Source organism: Hypanus sabinus, chromosome 24, assembly GCF_030144855.1.
Source record: "Hypanus sabinus isolate sHypSab1 chromosome 24, sHypSab1.hap1, whole genome shotgun sequence".
NCBI classification, from domain to species: domain Eukaryota; kingdom Metazoa; phylum Chordata; class Chondrichthyes; order Myliobatiformes; family Dasyatidae; genus Hypanus; species Hypanus sabinus.
Window position 1 is genome coordinate 27,287,432 of NC_082729.1, and position 24,659 is coordinate 27,312,090.

The 24,659-nt window shown below is 48.2% G+C and overlaps 1 protein-coding gene across 2 annotated transcripts in view; it reads left to right on the plus strand.

Annotated features, from left to right (window-relative positions):
• The first annotated feature begins 912 nt into the window (after positions 1 to 912).
• Positions 913 to 24,659, plus strand: part of uba1 (ubiquitin-like modifier activating enzyme 1) — a 59,164-nt gene continuing 35,417 nt past the window's right edge. Inside the window, exons 1-6 of one of the 2 annotated variants that reach the window (XM_059949485.1) lie at positions 913 to 1,035; positions 16,469 to 16,591; positions 18,605 to 18,663; positions 19,937 to 20,105; positions 22,947 to 23,081; positions 23,426 to 23,532. In XM_059949485.1, coding sequence (XP_059805468.1) covers positions 16,469 to 16,591; positions 18,605 to 18,663; positions 19,937 to 20,105; positions 22,947 to 23,081; positions 23,426 to 23,532 — 593 coding nt within the window. In that variant the 5' untranslated portion in view covers positions 913 to 1,035. Of the gene's footprint in view, positions 1,036 to 1,269; positions 1,413 to 16,468; positions 16,592 to 18,604; positions 18,664 to 19,936; positions 20,106 to 22,946; positions 23,082 to 23,425; positions 23,533 to 24,659 lie in introns of those variants that run through there. The other variant, XM_059949484.1, reaches the window with a different exon arrangement.

Genomic DNA, 24,659 nt, shown 5'->3' on the forward strand with positions numbered 1-24,659 from the left:
TTGTTTTAATGGTGTACTTGGTACTGACGAGAAGAAGTACAATTGTCTGTGTGTTGTTAGTTCAGGCAGATTGTGCTTGTCTATTATTGGGGCTTGGATGAAAATCAGACCACATTTTGAGTAATTAATTCAGAAAACCAGGTGATTCCAAAGGTTTGCAAATATTTTCTTGCAACTGTGCATATACATATATTTTTTTAATTATTTGAAGTTATATAAGTAGTGCGAAAAGGTAGTGAGGAAGTTTTCATGGGTTCGATGCCCATTTAGAACTCTGATGGCAGAGGGGAAGCCATTCCTGAATCATTTGAGAGTGCATCATCAGGCTCCTGTACCTCCTGAATGATGGTAGCAATAAGAAGAGGGCATGTTTGTTAAGTTTTAAAGGGGACCCTGAGGAGCAAATTCGTTACTCAGAGGGTTGTGCCAGTGGAAATGGTTGGCACAGGTTCAATTGCAAAGTTTACAAGCCGTTTGGGTAAGTACTGGGACGGTTATGGAGGGCTATATGGGGGTAGGTAGAATAAGTTTGGCATGGTCTAAATGGGCTGACGGGCCTGTGGCTGTGCAGTAATGCTTTATACTCTATAGTGATAATAAACCAGATGAACTCATAATCTTGTAATCCACTTCTTTATTTTTTCAGCACTTTATTGCCTGCGCCGCCATCTTGCAGCAATGACTGGGAGCTTCTTCCTCCCGCCGCGTTCCCCCGCTCTCCTACCCCCGGGGGGGTACTTGGCACCGCGCAAGCGGCCGGACCGCAGCCCAGGCAGAACTTGCAAACAGTAAGAAGGGTTTCGGGATGAAAGATAAATTAGACTCTGCTTTTCTTCTGGGGGGGGGGGGGGGGGAGGCGAATAACGGTTCCCGGCCGACGTCACTTCCGCCACTGCGGCGCCATACGGTCCCAGTCGGCTGGCAGCGGCCTTCAAGCCCGGGGAGCGGGGGAGGGCAAGTTCCGGTGGTAAAGAGTAGAGGGCGGGCGAGAGAGGAGGAGCCAGAGGGAGCGGCTGCGGTGGAGGCGGAGGGAAGGTAAATGGAGGAGGAGGGCTGCAGGCCACCGCGAGGGGAGGAGGTGGAGGCCGCCATCTTGCGGAGGGGCGGGGCCTGAGAAGCGCCTCAGAGAGCCGGGCAAGGGGGGGCGGGAGCGGGAGCGTTGGTTAATGGGTGCCGGGAACGAGTTTAATTTGCCTCCTCGCCTCAGCCTTCCCGAGGGCGGTGAGTGGATTTTTTTTCCCGGCGTTATGCTGGGGGAGGAGGCTGCGGGAAGGTCAGGCGGCGTCTGCTTCCGGGGTCGGAGGGCGGGCCCCCGGCGCCATTTTGGTTTTGTTGAGTCAGGATCGCGAGTGGAAAGAGGGACGCCAAGAGAAAGAGAGAGAAAAGAGGGCCCGGAGCCCCCGCCGTACCGAGTGAGTGAGTGAGTGAGGGGAGAGGGAGGCCCGGAGCCTCGCTGCCCCGAGTGAGTAAGTGAGGGGAGAGGGAGGCCCGGAGCTCTGCCGTAACGAGTGAGGGGAAAGGGAGGCCCGGAGCCCCGCCGTCCCGAGTGAGTAAGTGAGGGGAGAGGGAGGCCCGGAGCTCTGCCGTAACGAGTGAGGGGAAAGGGAGGCCCGGAGCCCCGCCGTCCCGAGTGAGTAAGTGAGGGGAGAGGGAGGCCCGGAGCCTCGCTGCCCCGAGTGAGTAAGTGAGGGGAGAGGGAGGCCCGGAGCCTCGCTGCCCCGAGTGAGTAAGTGAGGGGAGAGGGAGGCCCGGAGCCTCGCTGCCCCGAGTGAGTAAGTGAGGGGAGAGGGAGGCCCGGAGCCTCGCTGCCCCGAGTGAGTAAGTGAGGGGAGAGGGAGGCCCGGAGCCTCGCTGCCCCGAGTGAGTAAGTGAGGGGAGAGGGAGGCCCGGAGCTCTGCCGTATCGAGTGAGGGGAGAGGGAGGCCCGGAGCCTCGCCGTCCCGAGTGAGTGGGTGAGGGGAAAGAAGATGTCGAGAACCCAGGGGATGGGGTGTTTGCGGTACTGAGGGGAGAAGGAACCCATTGGTACCGTGTGGGTGGTGGTAAGAGGGGAGGGTGATCGACTGGGAACGTAACTCAACAGTGCCGGTGGACTGGAGGGGTGGTGGTGGTGGGATATGTACTGAGATCAATCGTGTTGTAAGGACGGTAGAGAGAGTGTGTGTGTTTCGGGGTCAGTCCTGTAGTGCTGAGACATGAGGTTAGTGGGGAGGAAAGGATGCCGTGGTCTCCATTGCGTGTGGGGGTCGGACCCAACGAAGTCAGGCTTATTATCACTGACATATGTCTTGAAATTTGCTCTTTCACAGCAAGACATGAAGTTTAGCTACGAAAACTTAAATGGTGCAAAGGATGAATAACAAGGTTGTCTTCCTGAATTCATGGACCATTTAGAAGTGCAATGGCAAAGGAAAAGGATGTTCCTGAAATAGCCAGAGAGTGGTGAATCTGTGGAATTCATTGTCACAGACGGCTGTGGAGGGAGACCGAGTCATCGAGTATATTTAAAGAGGGGACTGATAGATTCTTGACTAATAAGGGTATCGAAGGTTATGAGGAGATGGTAGGAGAATGTAGTTGAAAAGAAAACAGTATCAGCCATAATCGAATGATGGCCCAAAGAGCCTAATTCTGTTTCTATGTCTTATGGAAATGAGTGTTGGGATTTTGCTGTGAGAAGGAATAGACTGTAGGTGGTCTAATAAGATAAAACAATAACACTTTTTTGATGGTTCATTGGGCTCATGGTAAGTTTGAGGAACTGTGGATGTGGGGATAAGCTGCAATATGCGCAGGAAATGTGCAAGCTCTGCATAGGCAGTGTGATCACAAGTGTTGACAGGTGTCACCTTGCCAGAGCCTGTGCCATCTAACTCCACCATGGAGTTGACGATGGAATGTTTCCTTCCAAACTATCCCGGTCTGGAAAAAGTCAGGAAGCTGTTCTGATCAAGGGCACTGTCCTTGAGAACAGAGCACAGTGTTGGCCTTCAGCTCCACAAACCGTTATTCTTTTCCTCCCCCCACTTTCTGCACACTTCCTAAAGTTCTCTTTAAACGCATCCACCCATCTCTGCCCAGCAATTTATGAGGGGTGTATGCAGAATTTTCACTGAGACGGTGGGAGTTTGTGTTTGGTTTGGGTGGTGGGGGAGTGAGAAGATGTTGGAATTTTCAATGGTTTGCAGGTTGCAAGTGAAAGAGCAATAACTTTCCAGAGCTGAAAAGGCCTGACTATCTAATAGCTTTGTGTGCTTACTGCAAGCGAAGCTGTTTCAACTATTGAAAACCTTTTGTAATAGGTCACTTGCTATTTGAGGGTGAAATGCCCCGATTTCCTGATGCAATCTTCCTGTATTTTACACTGTCCAGAATCTGAAAACAATGAGTGACTGTCATATGATCTCGGTGCAAAAGAAAAATCTTCTAAAGAAGCAAATTCTCTGGAAATTCCAAGTGCGCAACAAGTCAGGAGGGAGATTTAATGCTTCTTTGTCGTGTGTCTGGTTCATGAACTACAATGTTGAGTTTGCCGGGAAGCCTCTTGGCTAATCCCAGTTTGTTACTGAATTCAGAATCAGGTTTAATGTCACTGGCACATGTTATGAACTTTTAAGTTTACAATGCAATACATTAAAATAGAGAGAAATAAAACTGTGAATTGAGAATAAGGGATGTCCTGGGCGATGTGGGTCCTTTATGATAGACGCTGCCTTTTTGAGGCATCACTCCTTGAAGAGGTCCTAGATCAGTGGTTCCCAACCTTTTTTTGGCCATGCCCCACCTAATCACCTAATCTAAAATCCTGATGCCCTCTGTGGTGATATATAATTCTTATTATTCAAAAAGTGAACTCCTATTCACCTGGAGGAAGCCTAAAAGACCAATAACTTGGTTTAAACAAGCTTCCAAAGAGCATGGCATTCATGAAAGAGAAAAATAAAAGAACCAAAGGACTGTTAAAGTTCTGAGGAAGAAATTACTAAGAAATTGTAAAAAAAAAGAACATTAAGTGATATTAAAATAATAATAATAAATAAATGCCGATTCTTTTCTGCAGCATTCAAAGACAGATACACTGTTTAAAAGAGATGACACAATGTACACACCTTCACACCACCAAGAACCAAAAGCTACTGCAAAAAGCAGCATTGATGCGACCTCGTACGAGCTTCTTGCGCGTTTGGACTTGTTCATTTGTTCCTTCCTACATCAGTCAATTCATTAATTTAATTGTGAAAGCCATTTGATGGTTGTAATGATGGTGATACACTATATATACATATATACATACGCAATTACACATGTTACATACACACAAGTATTTTTATGTACGCATACTGTAACATGTAACTCGCACACACTCATACACAGACTTACTAGAAAAAATTCACTGTTAATAACTCATTCTCAAATTGCCCCCCATAAAAATCAAATTACCCCCCCCACGTTGGGAACCACTGTCCTAGATACTACGGAGGCTAGTGCGCGTGATGGAGCTAGCTATGTTCAGAATGAAAGTAAAAGTTGCATAGAACACAAGAATTCCAGAAGAGAGATGGCTGTAGCTAGTCAGAAGGGTTTGCTTCTGGGGCTGAGTGGCCTATTTTTGGTGCATCACTCTGTGGTGGGGCTGTCAACATTTATTGACCAGCATTTACTATGGATGCAGTGATGGATTGGACTTTGCTCATAGACTGTAAGATTAGCAGTAGCGTAGACTCATGCTGCCATAGTTTTGTCAAAGTGAGGTGCGGATGTGTCACCATATACTAACCTGAGATTAATTTTCTTTTTTTTAAAATTAGTTTTTTTATACATTTTCTACATCGCTACAGATAAAAAAAAACCCAGATCGAAATGAAGAGCATTAATACAGTACAAAAATAAACATACAATAATATAATACAAAAGAAAATAATTGAGAAAGCACCCAAATTGAAGATATGTAAAATTAGTATCCTCCCCAAGCCCCGCAACAAATAGAACTCCAGACCAACCACAACACAATATAGAGAATATAAATCAGGACAATCAAACCCCCAAAACTGTAAATACATTTAGCAACAGAAGATATTGATGCCTACTACCAAAAAAAAAGAGCTGAAAGCAAGGGACCGAAGAAAGAGATTAATTTTCTTGTAGGCATTTAGTCTGTTGTTTGCAAATATTCCCTTTTGAAGTTGGATAGGAAGCCTTTCCTAACAATTGTTTGTTCCTGTTCGTTCATTAAGTGCCGTGATGTGTGTGATCATGACCGTGGCTGTTGGCAAATTTTTCTACTGAAATGGTCTGCAATTGTCTTCTGGGCAGTGTCTTTACAAGACAGATGACTCCAGTCATTATCAATGCACTCCAGTGGCGTCAGCGGTTGCATACCCAGGATGTGATACATATTGGCTGCCGATACAACCACCTGCTCCCACGGCTTCATGTGTCCCTGATCGGGGGAACTCAGCAGGTGCTACCCTTGACAAGGGTGACCTGCAGGCTCACGGGAAGGAGGAGGGTCTTGCATTTCCTTTGGCTGAGATGTGTCTCCTCCTCCTGCCACTCAACCATTCCCTTTAATGTTCCCAATTCATCTGTTAAGATGCTACAGAGTAGTCACTTCTTTTTCTCAAGTGTTTATCACTAAATTTGGAAAGGATGCAGGTAAGGTTTATGTGAATGTTACTGGGACTGGAGGGCTTAGGTGCTCTGGAGAAACTGAATAGACCAGGGCTTTTCATCCTCTGGAGTTTTGGAACCTGAGTGTTCTTACAGAAAATTATAAAATCTCCAGGGAGCATAAATATGGTGAGTCGCCACAGTCTTTTCCCTGACATGGGGCATCTTCCCCCCGCCCCCGACCCGTGAAGCCATGGGAGCAGATGGTGGGTGGTTGTATGAGCAGCTGGTGCATATCATGGGTCCTGGTTATCACTGACGCCAGGCAGTCATTCTATGAAGAGTATTGATAATGGCTGGGATCACCCGTCTTATAAATGCACTGCCCAGAAGGCAATGGGAAACCACTTCTGTAGAAACATGCGCTAATAACAATCATGGTGGTGGGAAAACCTTGATTGCCCATGAAATGGCACATAGCAGTAATGGCAATGTTTTGAAGGTATTTAAACAAGTACATAGGGAATGGTTGGAAGGGTACGGTAAAAGACTGTTGGGATCAGTTGGTCACATGGAATAATTGGGCTCGTGTTCCCGTCCTCTGACACTGTGGGGACAGGAGGCCCGGTGGGCTAGTGGGAAGGAGCAAACTCTGGCTATTTCCAGCAGTTGAATAGAAGGTTGACATGCTAAAGCAGCCTTTGACCTTATTTCTCTAGAGAATTGTTACGGAAAACAATTGGGAGCTGTTTCTCACCTCCTGCTCTGCACTGGAGCTTATCTAACTGTCTCCTAATTGTAGCGTCTGTTGGGAGCATGTTCTCACCACCTGCTCTGCACTGGAGCTTTATCTAACTGTCTCCTAATTGTAGCGTCTGTTGGGAGCTGGTTCTCACCTCCTGCTCTGCACTGGACTTGTGTTTAACTGTCGTCCAGTTACTTGCAGCCTCTGGCTACTAATACAAAATCGAGTTTATGATTTGTTAGGCAGAGTGCCCTCCCCTCTCTTCTATTCCCCATTCTGGCCTCTTACCTCTTCTCACCCACCTATCCCCTCCCCTCCCCTTTCTCCCATGGTCTATTCTTTCCTGTCCTGTCAGATTCCTTCCTGTCCAGCACTTTACCTTTCCCACCTACCTGCAGTCACTTATCACCTAGTAAGCTTCACCTCCACCCCCAACCCATCTGTTTAGAGTCAGTGATTATTGTTCATACTTTGAGTTTATTCCTGGTTTGGTGGTGGTTACAGCCAAGGCTTTTGCTATGCCCTTTTTTTTGCTCTTTATCCCTGGGACGGTGGGACTGGCTTACAGACAGGGATTTGGGAGTGCACCCTTGTTGCTCTTTATCCTGGGCAACGGGACTTAATATAGAGATGAAACTGGGTCTGCCCACTGGTATCAGTAGCCTTTGCGGAGTTGAATCCCAAACTGCGGTGCTGTGTGTGTGTAGTTTGCACATTCTCCCTCGGACTGATTTTCTCCCCTTCCCCCTCAGCTACTCTAGTTTCCCCTCACATTGGTGGAGCTGGACACTTTAAATTTCTGCTAATGCAGGTGGTCCCCAACCCAGGGTCCACGAACCCTTGGGTTAACAGCACGGCTCTGTTGGATAGAAAATGTTGGGAACCCCTGACCTACTGCGTATGTTTGGCCGGGGGGAGAGGATGAGGTGTGATTGGTGTAAAGTGGGGCACTTGCTAGTTGGTGCCCAGTGGGCCCGGAAGGCTTGTTTCCTGTTTCTGTGTCAGGCCGGACTAATCAAGCCCAGAGGGAACGGGCAGGCAATGTGTGCAGCGGATACTAGCTCAGGCGACCAGGATTGATTGCCTTGCCCTCCCCCGTGGGCTGGCTGGTGCTGCGAGGCTCAGACCGCACTGCTGTGTCATGGATCGATCTGCAATGCAGGTGGTTGGGGCCTGCCCGCAGACTGAGCTGACAGCAGCTGCCGATGCTCTGATTAGTGCTCTTTGTATCGCTTCTGTGGGGAAACTCGTGGGGTTTACTGGCATTGCTTGTCGGTAACAGCCATCAGCAGCTGGCGGGATCCCTCTCCGTGAGCCCTGCGTTGCAGGTGTCTCGGCATTGACGGCATACTCTTCCAATGCAATGGCTCATCTGGAAGCTTAACAGTTCCCCTGAGAGTCCAAGCACTGGTCGTGTCTTGTAGGGAGGGGTGGTGTCACTGTTACTATCAGGGCCATTGGGGGGTGGGGTGGCCACCTGGGGACTTTGAGCCAAGGCCATCAACTGGATAGATTGCCATTGCCATGTGACAAATAGTGTTTTTACTGAGACCAGCAGGGGTCATCCTCGGGTAACAAACGGGTTCTGTCTTCAAATGTACAAAGGTCTTTCTCTGTGGTAACCAGGCATCAAATACATGTGGTTCCTGATGAGGAAGAATGACAAAGTTGGATGGTGAGGTGAGAAGTTAGTTCTGCCTTTCGTCGTAAAGAATGTAAGTCAGACCTGGTGATTTAAGATTATGGGAGCTTGCAACCTGGGATTGGCCTGCATTGCTAATTTGGCTGCTCTGTTCATTTGCTGGAAGCCTGAAGCTCTGCTTGCTTTTTTTCCACTTCCCAAAATCCAGTTTCAGCCTGAGTGTACCTTATCGTTCTGATTGACGTGGGTCAACCTCAACTTTAGGAAGTTGCGCCACAGTAACATGGCAGTTTGTATGACACCATTACGGCTCGGGACATCTCAGGTTGGAAGTTCAGCCTTGGTAACTGCTATGTCTTCCCCGTGGAATGTGCTGGTTTCATCAGGGTGCTCCAGTTTCCTGCCACTGGTTGATCATTGCAAATTGTCCTGTGATTAGGTTAGGGTTATATCGGGGTTGCTGGCTGGCGTAGCTCAAGTTAAATACAATTCATAAACACAAGATTCTGCAGAGCAACACAATGCTGGAGGAATTCGGCAGGTCAGGTGGCATCAATGGAAAGGAATAGAGTAAAATTTCAAAAATAATTTTACCGAAGTGCATGTATGTCACTCAGTGTTGCTTCATGAGCCTGACTAGGTGTCTGACCTCTGAGTGGATGAGCAGTTAGGGATAGGTGTGGTCCTTGTGGGAGAGTTTTACGTTGGAGTAGGACGAATTACGAGGGCATTAGGCAGGAGCTAAGAAGTGTTAATTGGGAACACTTACTCTGGATAGTTAACATCAGACATGTGGAGGGTATTTAAAGATAAATTGCAGAGTACAGGAAAGTTGTATTCCTGTTAAAAGGAAGAACGGATGGAAAGATGAGAGGCCTTGGATGTTCAAAGGGTTGATGAATTTAGTGTATAAAGAAGCTAGAAAAGAGCTAAAGGGAATTGGCAAAGCCAAGAGGGACCATGCAGAGTCCTTGACAAGTAGGATTAATGTAAATCCCAGAGCATTCTGTACATACAGCAAGAAGATTTCTAAACAGATGGTGGGACCACAAGGATGAAGAGGGAAGCATTTAATTGGGGAGAATGTGAGGTACTTCAGTATTTATCAAGGAAAAGGATATGGCGGACCAGAAGCCAGCACTAAGAGTATTAAAAAAAAAGGTTAGAGGTCAAGGAGAGAGAATTGTTGGGCTTCTTAAGGAGTATTAAGGTAGATATGTCCCCAGGGCCTGATGGGACTTGCCCCAGGATGTTGAAGGAAGGATGGATTGTTTGGCCCTTGACTAGTATCTTTGGGAGGCCCGAAATGTCAACCATGCTCTTTTCCATAGATTCTGCTGTCTGGCCTGCTGAAATATTCCTCCAGCAGTTTGTGTGTGTTGGCTGGATTTCCAGCATCTGCAGATTTTCTATTGTTTGTGGTAGTATCTTTGTGTCCAGGCGAGGTCCCAGAGGACTGGCAAGTAGTTAGCAAAAAGGAACCGACAAATCCTGGGAACTATAGACTAGTGAGTCTCATGTCCATTGTAGGGAAATTGCTGGAAGAATTCCGGGGGGTAGGATATATGAGCATTTGGAATCTCTTGGCCTAACTAGGGAGAGCCAGCATGGATGGCTTTGTCAGATCAACTTGAGATTTTTGTAAAGGTGATGAGAGAGATTGATGAGGGTAGGGCAATGGATGACCATATGGATTTTAGTAAGCTGTTTGTCATAGTCCCTCATGGGAGGCCAATCTGGAAGATGTACTGGGTCCGTGGTGCATTGGCTGTTTGGATTCCGAACTAGCTAGTACATAGAAGACAGAGGATAGTTGATCGAAGGGACTTAGTCGAGATGGAGATCTACACTTAGTGGTATTTGGCAGGGATCTGTGCTGGTACCTCTGCTGTTTGTGATGTAGATAAATGACCATGATGGAAATATAGATGGGTGGGTTAGTAAATTTGTGGATGGCCAAGTTGTGGATCGTGTAGAACACTGGCAAAGAATATAGCACGATATGGATCAGTTGCAGATATGGGCAGAGAAATGGCAGATGGAGTTCAACCCAGATAAATGTGAGGTGTTGCACCTCGGTCAGGGAAACGCAGGGAGACAGTACACTGTTAAAGGCAAGATCCTTAAGAGTTGCTGAGAAGAGGATTCTTGGGATCCAAGTTCATGGTTCCTTGAAAGAGGCTACACAGGTTGATAACATGGTTAATAATGTTTTTGGAATGTTTTCTTTTTAGTCAAAACCTTGAGTTCAAAAGTCAAGAGGTTGTGCTGCAACTTTTTAAAAAGAAAACCTCTGGTTAGGCCACATCTGGAGTGGCACACAGTTCTGGTCTCCTCACTGTAGGAAGGATGTTGAGGCTTTGCAGAGATTTTACCAGGATGCTGTCTGGTTTAGAGGGCCTGTGCTGTCACGAGAGGTTGGGTAAACTTGGGTTGTTATTACTGGAGCGTCAGAGGCTGAGGGGGGATCTGCTAGAGGCTTACCTGATTATGAGAAGCACAAATAGATTTCACAAGAGCATCTGTTTCCCAGGGTTGAAAATGCTAGAAGGTGGGTATTGTAAGTGAGATGGGTAGGTTTTTCACGCAGAGTTGCGGGTGGAATGCACTGCCTGGTATGGTGGTAGAGGCAGAAGCAGAGGCTTTTAAGAAATGTTTGAACATGCACATGAATGTAATGACGATGGAGGATGTGAACATGGTGTAGGTTGGAGGGATTAGTGTTTGGGTGATTTTTTTTGCTTTTCAGCTGGTTTGGCACAATGTTGCGGGCCAAGTGGCCTCTTCCTGTGTTCTGAATGCAACCCAGAGATTCATTTTCTTGTGGGCATCTACAATAAATCCAGAGCTGTAACAGAATCTCTGAAAGACTGCACTAATAGCTGTTCAACCAGAGAGCAAACTGAAAATACAAAGAAACGCAATTAAACAAACGAATAATAGGTATTGAGAACATTAGCTGAAGAGTCCATTGGTTGTGGGAATACTATGAACCTGCTGCCGTGAGTCCTGAGACGCCTGTACCACCTTCCTGACAGCAGGACTGTAAAGAGAGGCTGGGGTCCCTGATGATGGTTGCTGCTCTCCCGCAACAATGCTCCATGTAGATGTGCTCGTGGTACGGAAGGCTTTACCCGTGATGGACTGGCATGTATCCACGACCTTTTGTAGGCTTTTCCATTCAAGGGCATTGGTGTTTCTACACCAGTCTGTGATGCAGCCAGTCAATATATACTCCACTACACACCTATAGAGGATATGTCAAATTTTTCAGAGTCTTGCTGAATCTTCGCAAATTCCCAAGAAAGAAGCGGAGCTGCCATGCTTCCTTTGTAATTGCAGTTTCATGCTGGAACCAGGACAGGTCCTCCAAAATAATAACAGGAATTTAAAGATGTTAGAGGAACTCAGCAGACCAGGCAGCATCTATGGACAAAAAAGAAGTACAGTTGTCATTTTGGGCTGAAACCCTTTGACAGGACTGGCAAAGAAAAGCCAAGTAGATTTAAAAGGGGAGGGGAGAGAGGTGATAGGTGAAATCTAAAGGGGGAGGGATGAAGTAAAGAGCTGGGAAGTTGATTAGTGAAAGAGATAGAAGGGGGGAGAGAGTGTGGGAAATAGAGAAGGGGGTCTGGAGGGCCATTACGGAAGTCTGAGAAATTGACGTTCATGTCATCAGATTGGAGGATAGCCAAATGGAACATAAAGTGTTGTTCCTGCAACCTAAGTGTGGCCTCATCAAGCCAATAGAGGAGGCCTTGGATGGGCATACTGGAAGGGAAGTGGAATTAAAATGAGTGGCCACTGGGACATCCCACTTGTTCTGGCAGATGGAGTGTAGATGCTCAGCGAAGCGGTCTTCCAATCTATGACGGGTCTCACTGATGTACGGAAAGTCACACCGGGAGCATCAAACACTGTAAATGACCCCAACAGGTGAAGTGTCGCCTCATCTGGGAGGACTGTTTAGGCCCCTGAAAGTGGAGAGTGAGGTGGTGTAGGGGCAGGTGTAGCACTTGCAAGGGTAAGTGCCAAGAGGGAAGTAGTGGGGAGGGACGAATGGACAAGGGAGTCGTGTAGGGAGCGACTTTTTCATTGCCAACTGTAAAGTTTAGACTTTAACACTCCCCCTCCTATTCCAGCCTCACCCCTGAACTGAACGCTCTGCTCTCCATTCCCTCCGCACTAGTCCTAACCTTGCCATCAAACCCACAGGTAAGGGAGGGGCTGCAGTAGTCCGGTGTACTGATCTCTACCTTGCTAAACAATCAGACACCTCTGACAGGATCCAGCTAAGGAACACCAGGCCATCACCAACCTTATTAGCACTGAGGATCACCCATCCACTGCCACCAACCAAAGTTCCCACACTCTGCACCTTCTGTTTCTACCTCCTACCCAAGATCCACAAATCGCTTGTCCAGGTAGACCCACTGTTTCAGCTTGTTCATGCCCCACTGAATTCGTGTCAGCATACCTTGACTGTCTTACCCCCCCCCCCCCCCCCCCCGCCCGGTTCAGTCCCTTCCAACCTACATCCGCGACATCTCACACAAGCTTTTCAAGTTCCTAGCCCACATCATTTTATTTTTACTATGGATGCTCAGTCCCTAGACACCTCCATCCCCCATCTAGAAGGCCTCAAGCTCTCCATTTTTATTCCTGGACACCAGACCCAACCAGTTACCCTCCACCACCACTCTCCTCGCTCTCAGTAATTTCTCCTTTGGCTCCTCCCATTTACTTCACACAAAATGGGTCCCAGCTATGCCTGCCTGTATGTCAGCTACGTGGAATGGTCTGTTCCAAGCCTACACTGGTGAACGTTCGCACTTTTCCTACACTACGTCGACTGCATTGGTTTCACTTCATGCACCTGCGCAGAACTCGTCGACTTCATCAGCTTTGCCTCCAACTTCCACCTTGCCCTCAAATTCACCTGGTCCATTTCTGACACTTTCCTTTCTTGACCTCACTGTCTATATCTCTGGAGACAACTTATCCACCGATGTCTATTACAAACAAACAGACTCTCATCAAACAGACTACTCATCCCACCTTACTGTTAAAAATGCCATCCCCTTTTCCCAATTCCTCTGTCTCTGCCGCATCTGTTATCAGGATGAGGTTTTTCATTCTAGAACGAAGGAGATACTCTTTTTCAAAGAAAGGGACCTCCTTTCTCCTACCATCAACGCTGCCCTCAACTGCATCTCATCTATTTCAAGCATGTCTGCTTTTACCCCATCCTCCCGCCATTCTACCTGGGATAGGGTTCCTCTTGTCCTCACATTCTATCCTACCAGCCTCTGCGTCCAGCACACATTTCTCTGAGACTTCCACCACCAAGCACATCTAAACCCCCCTCCCCCCCCCCCCCCCCCACCAACTTCTGTTTTCTGGAGGGAGCGCTCCCTACGAGACTCCCTTCTCCCTCCTGGCACTTATTCTTACAAACAGAACAAGTTTGTTCTGCCCTGCCCCTACACCCCTTCCCTCACTAACATTCAGGGTCCTACACAGTCCTTCCAGGTGAGCCAACACTTCACCTGTGAGTCTGTTGGGATCATTTACTGTGTTCAGTGATGACATGAACATCAATTTCTCAAACTTTTGGTAATTACCCCTAACCCACACCCTTCTCTATTCCCACTCCCTTTTCCCCCTCTCGCCTCAGCTCCTTGCCTGCCCATCGCCTCCCTCTGGTGCTCCTCCCCCCTTTTTCTTTCTTCCATGGCCTTCTGTCTCTTTCACCAATCAACTTCTCAGCTCTTTTACTTAATCCCTCACCTTTTAAATTTACTGGACTTTTACTCCAGTCCTGCCAAAGGTGTTTGGCCCAAAACGTTGATATTTTTTGCATAGGTGCTGCCTGGTCTGCTGAGTTCCAACGGCATTTTGTGTGTGTCACTCGGAATTCCAGTATCTACAGATTTTCTCTTATTTGTGCTCTGATGAGGACTGGCTCATGCACCTAGTTTCCTTCTGAAGTCAATAATTAGCTCCCTGGTCTTGCCAACATTGAGTAAGAGGTGGTTGTTCAGCCAGATTTTCAGTCTACCTCCAAAATGCTGCTTCATCACAATTTTAGATCTGGCCAAGAACACTGGTGTCTTCGGCAAATGTAAATATGATGTTGGAGCTGTGCTTAGCCTCACAGTCATAAGTATAAAGCCTTGTGGTGCATCTGGAGATTGGGGAGAAGATGTTGCCAATCGGAGCCGACTGGGATCTACAAGTGATGAAATTGAAGATCCAATTGCACAAGGAGGTACTGAAACTAAGGTGTTTAAGCTTATTGATTGGCTGTGACCCGTTGCTCCGGTAAGGAGGCATGGGATCCAAGGGGAAATTGCTTTGTGGCTCCAGAACTGGCTTGCCCACAGAAGGCAAAGAGTGGTTGTAGACGGGTCATACTCTGCATGGCGTCGGTCACCAGTGGAATGCCTCTGAGACCCTTACCCTTCATGATGTTTATAAGTGACCTGGATGGGATAGGTTAGTAAATTTGCTGATGACACAAAGGTTAGAGGTGTTGTGGATAGTGTGGAGGGCTGTCAGAGGTTACAGCTGAGACGTGGCAGACGGAGTTCAACTCAGATAATTGTGAACTGGTTCATTGTGGTGGGTCAAATATGTTGACAGAATATAGTATTAATGGTAAGACTCTTGGCAGTGTGGAGGATCAGAGAGATCTTGGGGTTTGAGTCCATAGGATGCTCAAAGCAGCTGCGCAGGTTGACTCTGTGGTTAAGAAGGTGTATGATGTATTGGCCTTACATCAATCGTGAAATTGAATTTAGGAGCCGAGAAGTAATGTTGCAGCTATATAGGACCCTGGTCAGACCCACTTGGAGTAATGTGCTCAGTTCTGGTCGCCTCACTACTGGAAGGATGTGGAAGCCATGGAAAGGGTGCAGAGGAGATTTACAAGGACGTTGCCTGGATTGGGGAGCAAACATTATGGGAATAGGTTGAGTGAACTCGACCTTTTCTCCTTGGAGCGACGGAGGATGTGCGATGACCTGATAGAGGTGTATAAGATGATGAGAGGCAGTGATCATCGTGTGGATAGTCAGAGGCTTTTTCAGAGGATAGTCAGAGGACACAGGTTTAAGGTAGGTACAGAGGAGATGTCAGGAGTAAGTTTTTTACTCAGTGATGAGTGCATAGAGTGGGCTGCCGGCAATGGTGGTGGAGGCGGATACAATAGGGTCTTTTAAGAGACTTTTGGATAGGTACATGGAGCTTAGAAAAAGTGGGGTAGGGTAAGCCGTGTAATTTCTGAGGTGGGGACATGTTCGGCATAACTTTGTGGGCTGAAGGGCCTGTGTTGTGCTGTAGGTTTTCTATGTTTCCATGTTACACCTCCCTTAGTGGAGATGTATCTTCACCCTGGAAGCCAGTTTAATGATAAGTACCTCATAATTTAGGAAACCCTTATCAGGTCTCCTCTCAGCTTCACTTGTTCCAGAGAAAACGGACACAGCTTATTCAGACCTTTTCTGCACCCTCTCTAACTTAAACTGAGATACTTCACTCATACAGTGACTGAACTTGCACGCAATATTCAGAGTGCGGCATGGTCAGCATCTTGTGCCAATGCATTCGATCTCTTACACTCAGGCAAGCTGAAATCAAAATCAGGTTTATTATCACCGGCACGTGACGTGAAATTTGTCAACTTAGCAGCAGCAGTTCAGTGCAGTACCTAATATAGCAGAGGGAAAAAAAACAATAAAATTATGATAACTAAGTAAATCAGTATACTTGTATTGAATAGATTAAAAGTCATATGACTTCTCCGGAATACTGGTGTTGCCACTTTGGAGAATAGTGTACTTTCACCACTCCATCCCTAGGTTCTACAGCTCTCGGGGGGGGGGGGAGGTCACACCATTTATAGTCCGCACGCTCTCCGTTTTCTGCATATTTTCCTGCATTCTCGGGTATTTTATTTAGAGGTACAGTGCGGAGCAGCCCATCAACCCTCCCATGATTTGACCCTAGCCTAATTACGAGGCGATTACAAGAACAAAATAACCAGTATCAATGCCTACTGAGCATTGTGTCTTTGGATGTGGGAAGAAACTGGAGCACCCAGAGGAATGACTCCTTGGAGCAGGGGTTTACAGACCCCTTGATTGTATTAGTCCGTGGCTTAAGAAAGGTTAGGGATCCCTGCCTTAGAGGATGCTGGGGTTGAACTCCAAACGCAGCCCCGAGTGGTTAGCGCAACACTGTTAAAGCTGTGCTGGGGGTGGGCTGCATTCGAGGGAGTTTGGAGTGAATTATTGTTTGATTGTAGAGCCTCATTCAGTGGAGAGGTAACTAACATGTTTGTTAGTTGTACTAACAGGGTCTGAGCTGTGGTGCTGATTTGAAGCTAGTGGGCTGTGCCATGTCCACTAACTCCAGCCATCTGCCCACACGCATCTGACTTCCTTCTCCCTTGTCTGTTTCCCGCACAGATGTCCAGTTCTCCGCTTTCCAAGAAGCGCCGTGTGTCCGTGTCTGCCGCAGAACCAAAGCCTGCTTCCAACTGCTCCTCCATCAACTCTTTACGGAGTGAATCCCCGGCAACTCCTGCCAACGTGAGTGCTTCCCGGATGCACGGGAGGTTGAAGGCTAGTGGCATCCTCAGTTTCCTGAGTTTGGATTCTGGTAGCCTCTAGCTTGGGAGTGAAAGTTGGGTGGGGGAAAATGGGGGGTGTCCAGGTGGTATGTGGGCTTGGACTCCTTGATGGAGAGGGCAGCGGGTAACCAATATGTGAAGAGGAGGGCCATGAGCTCGCTACTACACTTGTACAAGGACAGTGCCTTTATGTAAACTATACAGGTTGGCAGATGGTAGAGACTGGGTCCAAACACACATCTCACATTGAACCTATTCATTAACTGAAGCCCATCCGAGGCAGCACAGTAACATTTATTGCCAACGCTGCTTTCACACTCTGGTGCTGGCTGCACATGGAGGCAGCCCATTGGCAGTTGTGACTCATTCCAAGGGTATGCCAGTGGTTTGGGTGGCCTCTGAATTCCACCCCTCCGTCCCCACCCTCCCCCTTGGTGTGCAGCTGACTGGGAACAGTTGATGAGATTGTGCAGGGAACAGGGAAAAAAGAGGGTAATGGGATAGTATACACTCAGTGGGCTGAGTATCCCACTCTCCGGTACAAAAGTCCAAAGATGTGCCCCTTTCCAGCAATAATAATTAATCAGATCTAAATATTCAGTCATTTCTCCTGATTTCTCCCACATTCTCAAGTTCTTTACAACATTACAGGCCATCATTTATTTAGTTTGCTCTAATATTGGAGGCCATTTGGCCCATCAAATCCAGGGTGGCCCCATTCCCCATCCACTCTCTGATTCTCCTTGTCACACACCCTGGATGGGGATGTTGTGATTTAGTGGCTGACCCACCCCCACCCTCCCCCATGTGGTTGGATTGCAGGAGGAAACTGGGGTACCTGGGATCTCACACAGGGAGCAGGTGCAAACTCCATTTGGGCAGACCGTGCCAGAAGTCAGGATCTGGAAAGCCGGGCCTTTCCCGAGAAAGGAGTGACTGCAGACAAGTGCACTATTGAATGAGGCCATCTGAATCCACACCAGCTCTTTGTGCAAACCATTCAGTGTCAGTCCCCGCCCCTTCAACCATCCATCTCGGCACCCTTTACATTGTGATTAGAATTTCCCCTAAATCTTCTTGAGCACAACGCTGTATTCCCCCTAGACACGGGTCACCTCTCGGTGCGCAGGTGATTATTTCCTCCTGTTTATAAACTTGAGGTGGGCCTTGGGCGCTGAATTGTTCCTCACAGAGTGACTCGGCACCTTTTGGAGGCAGGGAGAGGAAGTAATCCTGGGAGCCAGCTGGTTATTTGATCTTTGCCCTTATTTGGTATAAGTGACTCAATTTGGGATTATGAGTCATTCACCATTACAGCCAGTAAATTATGCATTACTCAGCCAGCAGGAAGTGAATTGTAGCGACCGAGGTTCCTCACCTTGCAGTGTTGTAGGTCGACCACTTTCCTTGACCAGTGCTTCAGCGTCTGGGTTGTCTGATCTTTGGGATAAAGGGGTGGGGAGGGATGTCTCTGTCACTGAGCAGAGAAGTCCTTGAGGTCCAGTCAGTCAGGAGTGCATTGTAGCTTTGAGGAGGGTTGCCACACGCAGGAGGATGGAGTGGGGGGGGGGGCAGAGAGGGCAGTTAGCAGAATGGAGTGTTTGCTTTTGGAGGATTGCTGTTGCCTGGGGTGTATTTTGGAGATTGAGTGACGGTACTTTATGTTACTGGCAATCCACTTTAACATCTGGGACTTTGCACTCCTAGGAAGTGTGTATCAGAAACCTTTGTCTGCCTGACCCTGGGAGTGTGTGATATGACGGTGTGGAGGGAGCTTCACTCTCTGTCTGATCTCAGCTGTATGGAATGGGACAGTATAGAGGGTGTCTGACCTCAAGAGTGTGTGATGGGAGTGTAGAGGGAGCTTCACTCTGTCTCTGACCCCAGGAGTGTGTGATGGGACAGTGCAGAAGGGGCTTTACTGCTTGCCCTGAGGCATCTCCAATGCTGATACTGACCTTGTTAATTGCAGGGTATGGCGAAGAATGGAAGTGATGCGGAAATTGACGAGGGACTGTACTCCAGACAACTGTAAGTGAGACCTCTGGGTATGTTTGGGGTGTTGGGGGGAGGCATGTGGGATGTGGTATGTGTCACGTGGGTGGATGCAAGGAGCTCTTTAACTGTGCCGTGCAAACCCATTATTTGCCTACTGTGTAAATACTTGTAGGTCCAAAAGCATTGCTGATGTATTGATCGGATTACACTCTAACATTGCTACCTTCCCTTCCAACATTCCAGTCGTCAGTGATGGGTTCTGGGCCTGCTTTAGGGAAGGGCCCCTACCCACCATTTCATTCAGCTGTACAGGTGATGTTGCCCTTCAAGACTGCTGACTTGTTCCTCTTCTTACAACATCTATGCCCTTCAGTAGCTTCATCAGGCCCACTTCTGTGTGCTCCTCTCAGAGGAGACTGGATTAACTCAGTGGCCTAATTCTGTCCCTATAATCTTACGATGTAAACATTCCTTAGCTATTATATTGCTAATTTAAGTCTTCCTAGCAGTGGAGCACAGAAACCATTGAGTCTGCTCCGCCATTCCATCATGGCTGATTTATACCACAGCATATCTCGATAAACAAATAAAATCCTCCTGTCAACCCCTTTCTCCCTGTAACCTTTGACACCCCCACCCCTTGCCAATCAAGAACCTATCAACCTCCACTTTAAATATTCCAAATTAGTTGGCAAAGAATTTCATAGATTCACCACACTATGGCTAAAGAAATTCCTCCTCATCTCTGTTCTAAAGGGACGTCCTTCTATTCTGAGGCTGTGCTCTCTGGTCCTAGGCTCCCCCACTATAGGAAACAACCTTGCCATGTAAACTCTATCTAGGTCTTTCAATAGGTTCAGTGAAGGTTGAACCCAGGTAGCTAGTGGCTGTACCGCTGTGTGACTGTTTCACAGTTTCCTGGGAATTCCCCCTACCTGAATGCCCTCCTATCCCAGGGAGAGTAGACCTTAATGTTCCTCAGTTTCCAGCCCTGGGACTGCTTGTAGGCGTCAAAGTCTTTTTCTCTGAAAGGGATGATGGGTTGTGTGACGCTTCTGTCACGCAGATCCTTTAACCTCCCTGCTTTTCCCTAGGCTCTTCCATGGATCTGGCCAGTCTTCATGGAGGCTTCAATGGCCATTCGTATTGTCCTCCCCTCTCTTTCCCTGTTCCTTCACAAAGTTTGGCCTACCTTCAGAGAAGATCATCTGTGTGTCCAGCAGATCTTTAAACAGCTCCTGCCCCTCTTGCCTCCCCCCTGCCCCCTCAGGGTGTGAGAAACCTAACGCTTGCACTGGCTTTGCAGGTACGTCCTCGGCCACGAGGCCATGAAGCGGATGCAGAACGCCAACATCCTCATCTCAGGCATGCGGGGTCTGGGCCTGGAGATTGCCAAGAACGTGATCCTGGGTGGGGTGAAGACCGTGACCATCCACGACCAGGGTGTGGCGCAGTGGGTAGACCTCTCCTCCCAGGTGAGCTGTGTCTCCTCCCCCTGCCCGCCTTCCCTACTGAGCAAGTGCAGGGAACATTTGTTGTCAAAGACAAATGTACAATGGAGAGCATCTTGACTGGTTGTAGCAGAACCTGCGAGGGACCAGTGAGGGTATCAGCAGTGAGTAGTTCACAAACAGCTAACGAACTTGTCCGTCCAGGAGAGAGTGGGTGGGATGGGGTGCATAGCAAGACTCTGCCGGCTGGCCTTGACAATGACCAGTAGACTCGCAATTACTGCAGGCACTAGAATCTGAGCAGAGGCAGTCTGCTGGGGGGGGGGTGGGATAGCAGGTTGAACAGCATCTACAGGAGGAAAAATGTCCGACTTGCATTCAGGAATCAACAAGAGATTCTTTCTATCCTGCAGTGCCACTCAACCTGAGGACCTCCAGTAGACAGGGAACTTTGAAGCCACGGGTAGTTTTGTTGATTTAAATGGTAGGCTCCGGAGTGGCGTTATCACCCCTCACCCTCCCTGCCCATAGCCAGCCCTCGCTCCTTCTCGAAATGGCTTTGGCAGCATTCTGTCTGCTGGGGCATACTGAACACAGTAGGTACAGTTGTAAGATGAGATGGCACAGACCGCTTTGTCCGGACTGTTAGCAACAGAGTGGCGACCTGACATAAGTTGAGAGCTGTAGATACGGAGGGTGGCCAGATTTGTTTTACCAAGAGTAGAAGTATCAAATACACACTGGTAGTGTGTATGGGGGAGGGGGGTTTGGAAAGGGATTTGCTTGTGTGTTGGCTTCTATGCTAAACATTACGGGCATTCCGTGTGGCGATTCTTGCAGGCTGCCCCAGCACGTCCTGAGACTGTGTTGGTTGTGTTACGAATTCCCGTAACTGGATCACTTACCAGCAAAGATAGAGAGGTCCGTTGAAGTCTGATGGTACTATTTTTAAAAGTATTTATTGATAAAGGGCACAAAAAGAAGATTATGCAAACATACAGATAATATACGTCGTCAATACTAAATCTAAGCGCGGGTATAATAATAACCAATAAGAAATAACTATCGTTGTCTAGGGGTTACTGTATTTTCCGATGGAAAGATAAGTCACTACAGTTGGTTCAAGCTGCAGCATTGTTGGGTTTAAAAGTGATGCGGTTTAAACTTGCCCCAGGTCTTTTAAGATGCCAATCCGTTGAGTCAGGGGAGCGGGCTTCCCCGTTGTTACCCCGTTGTTCCCCGTTGTTACCGTGGTTCCAGCCACGGAATCGAACGCACGTGGCTGCCTTCAGATGACTTCCTGCTGTTACGTGGTCGCTTAACGTTTCTTCTGGTGCGTCTAAGGGGCTGTTCCCCAGACCCTCTTTTATTCTGACTCACAGGGTCTCAGATGTCAATCAGGTTGAGATGATGCAATCTCTCCACCAACCTCCCCCTCGGTTCATTGCCTGGGGCTTCGATGCATCGCACAGGATGCAATACACAAGGCCGGCTCCAGGAGACAATAGCCGGTATCAATGGGTCCGCCTCTCGGAGGCCAGGACACATTCCACTCTTTGTGAACTCTGCATGTCTTTCTCTCATTTCCTGGGTCTCCTGGATGGACTCAATAGTGATCTTGCGATTCTCACAAAGGAGGGGGCTACCCCGCACCCTTCGGCCCCTCAGAGCTGTGGTACATTCATAACATTTGTTAATGCAAACGATGCCCGTTATTTCTGATGTATATTTGAAGTTTCTGAATCCATCAGGATTAGACTTGTCAGTTTTGTTGCAGCACTACAGTAGAATCAGTAAAAATTACGAACAAAAGCAACAGATAGTGTAAAAGACACAGAAAACTGATGGTGAAGGGGAAGAAGCTGTCCCTAAAACTGAGTGTGGGTCTTCCGGCTGCGTAAGGGTGTGGAAACAAGGGTCAGACGTAATGGTACTAAATGGCCTGGGGGGTGAGGGTCCTTAATTATGGAATGGCACCTTCCTGAGGCACCTTGAAGATGTCCTCAGTGGTAGCAGAGGAGTTGTACCCATGATGGAGCTGGCTGAATGGACGACCCTCTTGCGATCCTGTCTGTTGGAGCCTCTCTACCTGGCTCTGATCCAACAGTCGGAATGCTTTTCACATTCAATGCTCTGTAGAAATTTGGTGACAAGGTTTATACATTGATGTGAGAGGGTTGAAGTTTAAATGGGAGTTGCAAGACATTGAGTGTGGTGGGTCTCTGGAACATGCTTCTGGAGGCAGACCCAATGGCAATGCTAAAGAGACACTTAGAATAGGAGGATATACACCAGGAGGACACTGTACACATGTTATTAATGCAAATATCTAATCAGCCAAATGTGGCAGCATCTTAATGCATAAAAACAAGCAGATGTGGTCAAGAGGGTCGGTTATAGTTCAGACAGAACATCGGAATTGGGAAGAAATATGACCTAAGTGATTTTGACTGTGGAATAACTGTTGGTGCCAGACAGGGTGGTTTAAATATCCCAGAAACTGCTGATCTGGGATTTTCGTGGACAGCAGTCTAGAGTTTACAGAGAATGGTGCAAAAAACAACAATGCATCCAGTGGAAGGTGACAGTACCTCTTTTAACGGTGGTGTGCAGAACAGCATCTTTGAGTGCACAACATTTCAACCTTGAAGTCGATGGGCTACAGCAGAAGACCACATCGGGTTCCATTCCTGCGCCCAATAGAGTAGATTACATGCAGTCATACACTGGGTGTAGATTGTGGTCAGCACAGACATGATGGGCCAATGGGCCTGTTCCCTTGCAGTCAGAGGCATTGCAGAGGGTTTCACATGCTGGATGACACGCTTTTGAATTACAACTAACTGTCGTTCTCTCCCCACCCAGTTCTACTTGAGCGAAGCTGATCTCTCAAAGAACAGGGCTGAGGTTTCACAGCCCAAGCTGGCAGAGCTCAACACCTACGTGCCGGTGACAGCCTACACTGGAGACCTGACCGAGGAGTATCTGCAGCAGTTCCAGGTATGAGGGTTGTAGGGCGAGGCGCGGGTCCTACAAACAAAGCCCAATAGCACTTCACAGAAGGGAGCTTTCAGAAAAGGTAATTTGCCAAGTGGGTAATGTCTGAAATGCAATTTCCTGCCCACTTCTTTGTCCTGGGCACATGATCTCTGTTTGCTGACCTGAGGGTTCGCTGTAGTTTTTGTTTATTGTGGGAGGCTGTAATGGCTGATGTGAGGATGCTGTCTATGATGGCGGTGATGACCTGAGCTTTAAGGGTGCGGAAACACGGGTCAGTCAGCCTCGGCGGAGAGAGAAGCCGCGGTCAGTTTCAGCCCCCTCACCTTGTCTGTTTCTCTCGGCAGGTGGTGGTGCTCACCAACTCCAGCCTGGGTGAGCAGCTGCGGATTGGCGAGTACTGTCACAGCAAGGGGATCAAGTTCATTGTGGCTGACACAAAGGGCCTCTGCGGGTGAGTGACAGCAAGGTCAGGCTGCTCAGAGGGTACCTCCTGCTGAACAGGATCTCCCTCATCCACTGTGGGGTGGGGGGGGGGGAAGCTCACCACACTCTTCGCTCACTGTTGAGTGTCCTTTATGGAGTGAGCAACTGGAAGACCCCGTCACAGAGTCTATTTAAATAGAGATGCGTGTTATACATGTTCCACTACTACCCACCAGCAATCACTCTCCACAGTCCCATTATCACTTTTCTTGTCAGGTTTCAGCAATGGAATCTTTGTCCTTTTTTTTTGCCTCCAGCCAGTCTCCTCATTTCCCCCACATAACTTCATCTCCCCTTTTCTCCTATCTAATTTCCTCTGTCTCCTATGTCCTGCTGCCCTTTTCTCCAACTCCCCCCCCCCCCCCCCCCCCGTCTCTGTATCCCCCAGCTGGCCTCCAACTCACTGCTTCACCCCCTGGGCACCAGCTCACCTTCCCCTGGCACGTTGACCCTCCTCGCCCATCCACCCTTGTGGATGCTGCTTGTCTCACTGAGGTCCTCCATTTACCCTGCAGAGGCGGGCCATTTGGCCCATCACATCCATGCCAGCCCACTACACCTCCAGTTTCCCAGCCCTGGGTCTAGTCTGTACCTTTCCCTGCCTTCCCCATTCAAGTGCTCATTGGCTCTGCCTCTACCACCCCTGCAAGTAGAGCATTCCAGGTTTCAAACCCCCCCCCCCGGGGCAATGTTCCTCCTCTGATCCCCCCTATACAACCAACCCCTCCAAAGTTCAAAATGCTGGTAGAACACAGCAGGCTAGGCAGCATCTATAGGGAGAAGCACTGTCGACGTTTCGGGCCGAGACCCTTCGTCGACAGTGCTTCTCCCTATAGATGCTGCCTAGCCTGCTGTGTTCTACCAGCATTTTGTGTGTGTTGTTGTTTGAATTTCCAGCATCTGCAGATTTCCTCATGTTTGCCCTCCAAAGTTCAAAGCAGGTCCATTGCCAAAGTCACCATAGACTATCCTGAGACTCATTTTCTTGCAGACATTCACAGTAGAACAAGAAGTGCAATAGAAACAACCGATATGCAAGCACAACACAAACAAATAACAATACTCAGTGCAGCAGCTTTCCCACTTTTAAAAGCT